Source organism: Trichoderma virens, assembly GCF_000170995.1.
Source record: "Trichoderma virens Gv29-8 chromosome Unknown TRIVIscaffold_85, whole genome shotgun sequence".
NCBI lineage: Eukaryota > Fungi > Ascomycota > Sordariomycetes > Hypocreales > Hypocreaceae > Trichoderma > Trichoderma virens.
Genome location: NW_014013664.1, coordinates 362,435 through 373,715, shown reverse-complemented (window position 1 = coordinate 373,715; position 11,281 = coordinate 362,435). Strand labels below are relative to the sequence as shown.

Sequence of the window (11,281 nt, the reverse complement as noted above, 5' to 3'; positions counted from 1 at the left end):
CTGTCCCCATCTCATACACTCGGCTGCCCATCTAAACATCCCCTCGTCTCCCATCTTCACCCTCTCACCCACTCTCCCACTCTCCCGTCATCTCCCAGTCTTGCCTGCTACGCCACATCCACCATACATGACCCGCCTCGTTTCTCGCCATGGCTGCTGAGAACGAGTCGCTCGCACGGGAACCTGCCACCCGTGGCCGCGGCAGAGGTGGGCGCGGTGGCCGTGCTGGCCGTGGTCGAGGCGGCGGTAGAGGCGCTTCCTCGTCAGCTTCGGGCATTTCCAAATCAACGTATACCAAGACTGGTCGTGGCGGCACGCGGAGAGGTCGAGCCAAGAGCTTCGCAGACTCCCGCGTCCAGGCCGCCTATGAGCGCCAAAGAGATCTCAAGGCCACCTACCAGGCCGTGGCGCATGCCCTCAAGCCCGCCTTGCAGGAGCTCGCCGACCGCACCATTGAGGAGATCCTGCAAAGGTCGGACTCACATCGATACGCCAGTGACCACCTGCCTGTCCTGCAAGAGCTTCACGAACGGCTCCAACAGAAGCTCGACCTCTTTGACCGCCAGCTGGATGCCAATCTGAAACTCGCTGAAGGCACATACAATGCCGAGCAGTATGTCCTAGAACAGGAATTCATCGTACGTCTATTTCTTTTTTATCCCTGCTCACTAAGAAGTTCTTTTCCCGTCCCTTTTTTTTTCTTCCTCATTTCCTTTTGGTGGCGGCACCATAGCTGACAGCTCCTCGTCTCGCAGAATGGTCTTGAGGACATTGAAGAACAGTTTTACGACGGTCAAGGTAACCGTCTCCGCATTCTCTCTGCCCTGGAATCAAGAGATCTCCCGGTAGATGTAAGTATTAAGCTGTTCTATTAGTCATGGGATGCCCTGATCGGCACACGTCCCCTTCCACCCTCCTAGCCTCTTTTAGCCTTCGCCCGACAGTCATGAGTGCACATTCATCCTGGCGCTTTTACTGACGCGATACCACCACAGATCCGCGATGACCAGTATGAGTATAAAGTCATCACTGATCACCACCTCGACAATGATTTTGGCATCTATGAATGCTACAAGGATGGCCACTTGGTCCCTTATCCCTCGCGAGTCGAGGGCACCGAGATGTGGCAAAAGGTGCGCGATGCTGAGGCTGCCGCCGCCATTGTGTCTGCCACCACGAGCTCTTCTGGCACTCGAGGAGGAAGAGGAGGCCGTGGCCGAGGCAGCAACAAGCGCCGTGCCCAAGATGCGCCGGATGGCCAGCCCACACCCAAGAAGTCGACTCGCAGCAACTTTGATAGCCAGCTTCTGCCCGCCGCCCCAATTGCCCCGGCCAAGGGTCTTTTGGCAACCGAAATTGAAGCTCACATCGAAGGCGCTCCGGTAGAAGAGGATTCTGCTCCTGCCTCCCCCGAGCCCGTCATCATCCCCAATGGCGCGACTTCTACTGCTCTAGTCAAGTCCAATGGCAAGCTGTCAGCTCGCGAAAAGAGCCCACCCCTGCCCAAGAACATCTCGGAGCCTGATGAATATGGCTGCCGCATGTACAACCAGAGACCATCAATGAAAGAGAAGGGCATTAACAGCCGCCTTCTCGCTCCGCGACTCTTCTGGTTCGATGACCACGACATTGGCTTCCGTGACAGCTCAAATGACTCGTCCAAGGGCCACACCCGCGCCAAGCGAGGTAAATACCTCGACACTCCCAATAGCAACGGCATGCACTTTGACTACTGGTGCAACGGCTACGACTACTCCAACACGCGTCCGTCTGATTTCGACCAGGAGCTGGTCAAGAAGCATGGCCTCCACCCCAAATATGGCATCTTCTTGCCCAACAGTACCAACGTGCCGGAGCCAACCACCCCCTTTGTCATGCCCGGAAAGCCGGTGGTGTATATTGCCGAACCTTCTGGTCGCATCTCTCACGCTTCGCGCTCGTTCCAGAGGACGATTAACTATCGTCGTGTGGTTGATGCGCCTGTAAGAGTGAAGATGAATGCAGTTATGCGCCGCTTCTGCAAGATGGATGACATCCCCCTGGAAGATATCGCCGTTACAGAATATCTGCCCACCGAGGAGGAGCTTCGCGCCCGATCTCTAGGCACAGCAGCCATGGAGCTTGAGTCCAAGCCCGATATCGTGGAGACCTCGCCCGAGACCGACGAGCAGGTCGCCACTGAGGAGGAATCAGTCGAGCCGCCCCAGGGTGGCCTTGCCGCCATGTCTGTTCTGACCTACGCGACTGCTTTTGTCGAGGCGGAAGAGAAGACGCGAGTCGTGGTACCTGCACCAAAGCCTGCAAGATATGATGCCATTAGAGATGTCTTCACGGATTCCAAACCTGCTGGGGCACCTGCTGTTGAGACGAACAACAACCTCAACCTCAATTTCCTTGCTGGGCTGTGCAACGTCACGAGCCGCCTACAAGAACCCGAGGGCAATACCGCCACGGCACCGACTCCTCTGATTCCCATGCCCATGCCCATGCCAATGCCCGAGTTGGAATCCGACATGAGAACCAAACGCGAGGAGATGCCGCAAGTTGTTCCTTTGAGCCATATTCCCATCAGTGGGCAGCATGCCCCCATTGAGCCTGTTGGAGGATATATCCAGCACCAGCGAGAGCTCCCACTAGTGCAACCAGTCGGCCCGGGTCATGTTGCCGTCCCTCACCCCCCTCACCATGCACCAGAGCCAATGGCCTATCAGCAGCCTCCTCCCGAGCAGCCTGTGGTTCATCCACCGCCACCAAGGGCTATGGAGTACAAGCAGCATCCTGCACCGCCTCTTCCTCCACAAGCTCCTCCCGTTCAGGAACAACACCAGCCCTACTATTCCTCCTACGGCTATAACGTGCCGGAGCCTCGAGACATGCATATGGGCTCTGGACGACCAGTCGAGCCGGTCTACGCAGGTAGCCGCATGGCAAACTATGGACCCGAAGGCCCCGGTCCGGCGCCAGCCCCAGCTCCTACACAAGCTGCCCCTGTGCCACCCCCAGGCCCCAACGCAGGATATCCTCGCGCCTACTGGCCATCCCAGCAGCCTGCTCACCCTTCGGCAGTTAACCAAGCTCCGCCGCCACCACCTCCTCAACAGCCGCTGCCGCAGCAGCAGCCGCAGCATTATCCACAGGCTCCTCCTCCAAGGATGCCCTTCTCCCATAACCCAAATCCTGAAACACTTCCGCCTCAACCACTTCCGCCTCTCCGACCACCTCGAGGTCGTGCTCAACCTGTCCAAGATGACATGATGCGTGATTCTATGATGAGGCCAGCCGTTCACGGCTACTATAACCCTCCTCCCCCATCTCGATCTTACCACCACGGCTATCCTACCGCCGAACCTCTTGCTCCTATGCCATCGATCGGACCGGAGAGAATCCTACCAAATCCTCAGCAACAGCAGTCGTACATGGGACCGTCTGGCCCTGGCTACCAGCCTCAAATTCTGTCGCCAACTTTTGGTAACCCCCAGCCAATGTCTGGTCCCATGGCCCAGAGCCCTCCTGGGACACCACAGGGACTTCACAGCTCGATGCACCGCCATCGATCCACACCTTCGGGGTCCTCTGATGCTGGATCTGGCAAATATCGCAAACTGCAACCCGCTCCAGTCCCTGCTCACCGAGCATGGTCGAACAAGCCAGAGCTAAAGACGATTCCCTATGACCACAAGGAAACCGGCTCGTTGGCTGCCCTTCCAAGCTCAGGCCCGACGCAAATTAGAGGATGGAATGTCAATCAGCCTCGGAAGCGAAGCAAGGCTGATAAGCAGGAGAGAGCAGATTCGGGAAATGATCGGGATGATTCCAGATAGAAACGGGAAACGCCCGGTCAACCAGTGGCTCAAGGGGACTCTATCAACTCTGAGGCCGTAGCTCCTCACCCCAACTGGTCTGTTCGATTTGCCGAGCCAATCACTCAATTGCCGCCTCTATTTCCACGTAGCGCCCCCCCCATTCCACGGCGGACAATGGCTCTAGATATGGATCTAGTCCAGCCTTTCACAGTGCCTGATGACAGTACTTGTGATCCTATCGAGCCAGCTATTCCTCCAACTGATCCATCTCCTGCTGAAGCCTCGGCTTCTCTGGATAATACGACGTCGTCACGCCGTCTTCGCCCAAGAAGGGCTAAAACACCCGCAGCCCCCAACACCATAGCCCCCTCTCAAGCAACCGGACCCCGCCGTCCGAGTGCAAGGAGCACAACATCTAAAAAACCAAGCCGAGCATCATCAAAGAAGAAGGCTGTTCGAAGGGAGGCCGCTCTTGTGGCCACACAGGCCCAACAACAGCCCGTCACCGATACTCCAGCTGCTGCTGTTGACTCTACCCCTCAAGAAGAGGCCGACAGCAAATAAGAAGATGAAATGCCTCAGGCGGTGAATTGGCCAAGAAAAGCACACTATACCGTCGGATGACGTATATAAACGAATACATCTGTCCACCTTTTATCACGCTTGCGAGATTTACCGCTACGATTATACCCTTTCCTCATAGCAGTCATGGTACCAAACCAGACACGCAGATACCAAAAAGAAGTCTGTCCAGAGAGGAAATGGCAGACACGAAAAATATTCAGATACCAAAAGCTACTTAATTCGGCATTTTGTCGGCGTTCAGAGGAGATGAACTGAATCTTAGCTCCTCATTTCAATGTTGCATTCTCATTCTTCTTTACACTTATGCTTCGGCAAGCCTCGACTTGCTCCTAACTTGCAATCTTGTCTTCCTATTTCCTCGGGGTTTGCCCTTTGTTTCGGTTCGCTTTTGAAAACACGGCTTCGACCACTTTTTGGCGGATAGCAGTGAATGTCTTGCCCGTTGGCTCCCCGTTTTGGTATGAGCAGAAAGCAACGGAAGCATTTTCGATTTTCTTTCACAACTTTTTGATTTCCCGCTTTTCTGGTGTACCAATATGAGATCTCAGTTTCTTTCTTACCTTTGTTTCCATTTCTCGTTTTTACTTCTTTTTTTTCCGTCGGTTAGCCTGAAGGAACAAGGAAACTACCATCTGGAATGACCGTTATATATGGTCTACTCGTGCCTGGAAATGGAGAGGGTTTAGGAAGGGGGGAGGGTTTAAAATCTGGGACACTGGTTGCTGGTAGCATACGGAAGGGTAGGGGGACAACAAAACTTGGGGGACTCTGATCATTAGATGCTACGATGACGGCTGTGATAGATGGCAGGAGGTATTGGCATTGTTCCTTTTTTCACTCTACGTTTTTATATCTACCTGTGCATTGCATGAGAGGTAGCTTGCGAAATGGACTCTCTGATAAGGGGGGTGGGACAATGGTTACTTCTTCTTCTTTCTTAGGAGTTACGGAAATAAATGATGAGAATTTAGTTGTGATCGCCATTTTTGACTGTTGTATGTAATGATTTCGTGCTGTGAAATTTGCAAACATTTCTTAAAGGGCACGATTATGTGCCTACTGTGAACTTATTCTCTTTAACATACAATATGCCTAAATCCCTTTGTTTTCTGTATCCTATCCGCCCTCCCACATCAGATTTGGGACTGAAATGAGGCGTCTTGTCTTATCGACTGCCTTTTTGTTCTTGTTGAACTACCCCCGATGTCTCACTACGTCCTGTATATCGTATATCTCGTCATTGTTTGTACTCTTGAGTCCAGATGTCTTTTTCCCTTTTGGTCGCTGATAGATGTTCGACTTATGGTGCGGCATGAGCCGGTGCGTCTACCGGATCGTTGGAACTCGTGGTGACCTGTGGTTGAGCCTCCACCGCTGGAGGTGCAGGGATGGGTTCGGCTCCAGTTGCTGGTACAGATACTTGACTTGCATCATGCTGAGGAATGGGTACATGACCGGCCAAATCGGCGCTTGTAACGGCAGGCAAAACGCCCATTGGCATGCCGTGCGAGTGGGCCAGGGCGGCGGGATCCAGCGGCGGCATGACCATGCTGCCGTCGAGGGCGATGGGCATGTTAGGCGGCATCATGATGCCCCCGTTGGGGACCATGGGGTCGACGGCGCCTCCGAGGGAGAGCAGGTTTGCGCCGAGGATGCCCTCGGGGTGCAGAGGGTACATGAGGGCCTCCATGGTGGTGCCGTCGAAGATGACCATATTTTGGATGGGCTGCTGCTTCTGGCCCAGCACGTTGATGACGTCTTGCGCTAGCTGACCACCCAAGATGGCTGTGACAGGAGCGATTTCACTGCCTAGGTTCTGCAGGAAACTGCGCAAGAACTCGGGCTTGAGCGTCTCGCTGGGGAGGCTCAGGGCCTTGTGCTTCTGCGTGGCGATTTGGGTGAAGAGCTTGAGGTCCTCGCGGTTGCCCGGCAGGCGGCCACCTTGGATCTGCATAAACTCCCACAGGGCGCGCAGGCAAGACAGCGTCGGGGAGACGCTCCTCAGGCGGCGCTTGGACTTTGTGTACTCTTCAGGCAGGCTGGCGACGTCGCTGGCGAGGAACCAGGTGGAATAGAGCTCTCGCTTTGTGACGGATTCGATGACCTTGGGGCCTTCCTTCTTGGTCTTGACGTCGACGATGGACCGGGTGCGCGTTTCCTGCTTGGGCTCGGTGGCGACGTTTCCGAGGTCGCGCTCAATGACGTAGTCGTGCTCTATCAGGTCGCTGAAGATGAAGCCGTACATGCCATGTGTGCCCGCAGCGTAAAAGGCCTTGCCGTTGAGGCGAGTGGCCGTGTTGATGAGATTGAATGAGTCCGGGTCGAGATCCGTGGCGATGACGATGTCGAAGCCGGCGAAGTAGCTGGGCCCTTTGGCCTTGACCCCTTCCGCGTCGACGTGGACCTGGACGCGGGGATTCAGCTTGCGCAGCGCGGCGCTGGCGGCCTCGGCGCGGTTCTGGCCAACGGGGTTCTCGACCTCGGAGAGGAGGAACTGCGCGCCCAGGTCGGCCTCGGTGACGATGGCGTTGTCGAGCACGGTGAGAGAGCCGACGCCGGCGAGGACGAGATTCTTGGCGATCTCGTTGGCCAGGGCTCTGATGGTGATGAGGAGGATGTTGGCGTTTTGTATTTTGGCCTGGGCGGCCATGCCCCAGAGGCGGATCTGCCGATCATAGAGGGCGATTTCATCTGGAGAGAGAGGGGGTGTGTGAGAAGAGGCTTGTAGTAAGAGGGCCCGGAGCATTGAGTGATGAGATACCTGCTGTGATGGCCCTGTCGGGCATAGTGAGGCCGGCAGCGGCGTTACCGTTGTGGAACATGATGGGAGCCATGATTGAGGGATCTGTAATGGCCGTGGCGGCGAGGGAGCCATCCGGCATGAAGCCTTGGGCAGGCATCATCATGGCTGCCATGGCATCGGGATGCATCCCAGAAGCGCCACCGTTGGTGTCCAATATGGGTGCAGCGGTGGCCTCACTGACGCCGTTATTCGGCTGTTGCTCCATTGCCACCAGGTTTTACAGGAAAATGCTGAGATGCGTGCGGTAAGTAGATGGCGACGGTTGGCCAAAGTTTTGAAAGTCGAAACGAAGGCAAGGCTGCGAAGTTCTGGGGGTGGGCTCTCTCTCAAGTGACGACTTTACGACGAGTGACGCGGCTGGAATTCGAATCGGGCCGTTGGACAGCCCACTGCAACTCTCTGGCACTGGCGGTACTCCAGAGACATGCATGCAATGGCGATGCAAGTGACTTTGGTTGAGATGCAGAGACTTGGGATATCAAACGGTTGAGAAATGCGTGCAGCCTTGCGTGTAGCCGTGCAGCGGTGATGCGCTGGGGAGTTGGCGCTAGGAACGGCCAGAGGGTGCTAAAAGGGTACTGCGGTGGCGGCACGATTTACTGTTGGAGGAGGGTAACCTTTTAACAGTGGGTCGATGGGCAGCTGCTGTATTCGATATCTGGGAAATGGTATGGAGTACCTCAGGTCCATCTCTTCAATGTGATGTTACAGGTACTTATTAGCTTTGACTCGTATCATTGATTTATATTTCTAGCACGAAAGATGGCTGACATTTGCCAGATTATGGCACAAGTCCTGGTCATCGGTCAAGCATCTGTGTCTCTTCTACTGGAGCTGCAATCGTAATCAAGCATTCTCCAGTCTCCTTCATGGAGATGGGATTTAATAACTGCTAAACTACCAAGCTAATGTCTCCAATTGCTAGCTGCCTCTGTACGATTCCTTGTCTTGTGAGAACCTTGACTCGAGCATCCGCATGGCTCCACCAGCTGAGGGAGGGGAGGGGAAGAGTGCGGTGCAGTGCAGTACAGTATGCGGCGATGAATTATTCAGTAATATTAGGTACCTACATACATGTAGTGTGTTGCATCTCCAGTGCTTCACAACGGCGGATACAGCACTCGTATACAGGCTGCGTAGCGGAGTTGGCTGTGCCGTAAGTCAAAAAGACATGGACCATCAGTCTCATTGGCCCCTAGAGAGCTCTCATGCATATTACCTGTAATATCGCATCACTAGGTACAGTAGATGGTAGAGCTCGCAATATTCATGCTCCCCATGCGATATCCAGGCCAACCTTGTCGGCTCCTCGGCGGCTAAGGCAGAGGATACAGCCAGTAGCGGCAGGACTAGCACTAAGCGACCCCGCGTTGCACTCGCCAACCTGCCGTCCCCAGCACGCCGAGAAGTTGAGAATTGATGAATCTTACTGTACCTACTTGCATGCTCATGCTCATCCCGAGTCAGCTACAATACAGTATTCCTTTGTCCTCTGTGCTTTCCTTTTCCTTTGATGGTCTCACTCAATCAGCCGGATTTCGACCTGAGCACCAGACATTAAATTGACCCGATAGAAGAAACCAAAGAGCCTCGAATCCTCCCTCTCTCTTTGTCCGTCCGTCAGACCGGGCTTCTCAGCTTCACTATCGATTGGGTGAGTGAGCAAAGCAGCTGACGCCGGCCATTAGCCGTGCTGCCTTCCAAGGCCAATAAGGCAGAGGCAAAAAGCATTTGGAGACAATGAGCTGATCAGGCCGATGACTCTTCCACAGTGGCTCTCTCTTCATCAAGACATCTTTCTCTCTCGGCCTCCTTCTTCCTTGCTTCATCTTCATTTCCCTTGCATCTCTACTTTGCCACTTCTATCCCATCCCAGCCCGTCTCCCCTCTCAACCTAAACCCAGCTACATACTACAGTACCCTACCCGCTCTACCAGGTACTGTACCTACTACCTAGTCGCGGTGGCTGAGAGGCTTTGCCGAATGCCCAACATATGTAGCCGTTTGGGTCACTTGAGCACCGCCCAACTCACGCCTCTGCCTCGTCGCAGTGCAACGGCCAACCCTGGCAGCTCGCAGCTACCAAGAACCGCCCGACCATTTAACCGTCAACTCTGTCGCTGAGCGGGATTCATCCTGACCCTCTCGTCCTCGCATCCTCGCATCCTCACCAACAGCTGTCTTACGGCGACGTCATCGCCAGGGTCTCTGTCCGCCATGTCGTCGAGGTCGGGCTCGGGACCGAATCCCCAGCGGCCTCGAGACTCGCTGCAGGACTTCCCTCCGCTGTCTCCGCCATCGACGTTGTCCTCTCTGCGCACCCTCAACTCGCCGCGGGGCCGCGATGGCGCTGCAGCTCCCCGATCGCCACCGCGTTTTCAATGGTCCTCCACGGCCGCCCGCAGAGCCGAGCGGATTCGAAACCTCGACGAGCGGTTGGCATCCCGCGCCGAAGAGAGAGAGCGCCATCTAGACTACAGCGGGCGCTATTCGCTGCGACGCTTTCCTCGCATGCATGCCACAGAAGGCCGGAGCTCCAACTTTGAGGAGCTGGACCGATCCCTCGACGAGGCAAACTCCAATCTCAGAGCACTGCTCGACCTTACCCATTCCGCTCTGACCCATTCCTCTCTTACTTCAATCCCTCAGCCTCTCCGCTCGCATGATTCCCCAGATGACAACCGCCGGAACAAGCGCCGGAAGCTGGACGCGGATCGACTCGGCTCTGGTGGTGTCAAGGCCTTCCGCTATGGCAGGTATGGACAGGTGGAGCCGGGCCAGTTGCGAATGGAGATTGTGAGCTGCGACGGTGGCATGTTCTCCAACCAGTCGTCGTACGCGGCCGAGAACATCCTCAAGGACGATAATTCTGTCTATTGCACCAAGGGAAACAGATGCAACATCATTCTGCAGCATCAAGGCGCGACGGTATTTACACTAAAGGAGCTCATCATCAAGGCTCCATGCGCCACCAACTTCTCCCACCCGTACGTTCTGTCTAGTCTCTATCTCTTTGGGCAGGTGTTATAATTCGTTGTTGCTAACTCGTTCCACAGCGTTCGAGAGGGCATGATTTTCATCACCATGAACCAAGACGATATGCTAAATCGCACGGCTCAATACCAAATCCAGTATGGCCCAAATTCGAGGCAGCGTCCACGAGCTGGAGAAGGGGATAATGCATTGGTTCTTGAGCGAGAACCTCGCCACATAATTTCTATCCAGCACCATGACGACGGCACTACGAGTACCAGGACTAGAACGTCCTACGTGTATCGAGCTGAAGACGACGACAATCATCTACCCGAAATGCCTGAGGAATTCAGCAGGGAGATGTCCGATTTCCGCGTGACTACGGAGTGCAGCGACGAGGAAGACGACGATGACGACGGTTTTGATGGCCCACGATTCCATCGCACCCCCAATCGCATTGGCTCTCTGCCCTTTGAGAGTGCAGAGTCAGATGCAGAGGATATCGTTATGCCCTTTAGCCCTCAGGATACCTCGGACGACCTTCTTCTCCATCACAGCCGCCGCCACAACATCATTCACCGGCCAAGGGACAGAAGTCACGACCACGCGCCCAGTTTCGCTCTCTCTGAGGCGTTGGATGCGCATGCTAATGCCACCCAAGAAGCCGTCCGTGCGGTCGGCGGCGGCGGCTTACTCGCTCCTCATGCACGCTTCTACATTGAAAAGAAGAAGAGCAAGTGCACTATCAAGTTCGACCCACCAGTCTCGGGACGCTACATCCTTCTCAAAATGTGGAGCTCGTCTCACGACCCAGGGAGCAATATCGATGTCCAGTCTGTCATCACTCGAGGCTTTGCTGGGCCACGGTACTTTCCTTCTGCTGAGCTGCGATGAGCACGGACATGGAAAAAAAAAAAAAAAGAAAGGGGGCGAGTAAGTTGATGAACGTGCCCAAGCGGACACGGCCATTTTGTTTTGGTTAAGCGAACTATTATGCACTGTACGAGAACATTTTTGGCGCAGGGGTTTGGCAGGGTATATACGGGAATTTGCTTTTTTTCTTTCCTTTTGTTAATTTCCCACTCAAGGCGTTGTCTCAAACCATGATTTCAACGAT

General features: G+C 54.8%; 4 protein-coding genes across 4 annotated transcripts; 3 read left to right on the top strand and 1 right to left on the bottom strand.

The window, feature by feature from the left end:
• Window positions 1-155: 155 nt before the first annotated feature.
• On the top strand, window positions 156-3,785 carry TRIVIDRAFT_112530 (uncharacterized protein; the record flags this gene model as incomplete). Its single annotated transcript, XM_014097499.1, has 4 exons — window positions 156-638; window positions 756-851; window positions 996-2,952; window positions 3,016-3,785. Coding segments are annotated over 4 exons (3,306 nt in total), but the record flags the coding sequence as incomplete, so codon positions are not given.
• Window positions 3,786-3,977: 192 nt separating this feature from the next.
• TRIVIDRAFT_225330 (uncharacterized protein) lies at window positions 3,978-4,367 on the top strand (the record flags this gene model as incomplete). The annotated part of the gene is made up of 1 exon (XM_014097498.1): window positions 3,978-4,367. The coding sequence occupies one exon, from the start codon at window positions 3,978-3,980 to the stop codon at window positions 4,365-4,367; it is 390 nt and encodes a 129-aa protein (XP_013952973.1).
• Window positions 4,368-6,045: 1,678 nt separating this feature from the next.
• Window positions 6,046-7,089, bottom strand: TRIVIDRAFT_23894 (uncharacterized protein; the record flags this gene model as incomplete). The annotated part of the gene is made up of 1 exon (XM_014097497.1): window positions 6,046-7,089. A coding segment is annotated over one exon (1,044 nt), but the record flags the coding sequence as incomplete, so codon positions are not given.
• A 2,319-nt stretch (window positions 7,090-9,408) lies between these two features.
• Window positions 9,409-11,058, top strand: TRIVIDRAFT_115597 (uncharacterized protein; the record flags this gene model as incomplete). The annotated part of the gene is made up of 2 exons (XM_014097496.2): window positions 9,409-10,178; window positions 10,248-11,058. The coding sequence occupies 2 exons, from the start codon at window positions 9,409-9,411 to the stop codon at window positions 11,056-11,058; spliced, it is 1,581 nt and encodes a 526-aa protein (XP_013952971.1).
• Between the last annotated feature and the right edge of the window lie 223 nt (window positions 11,059-11,281).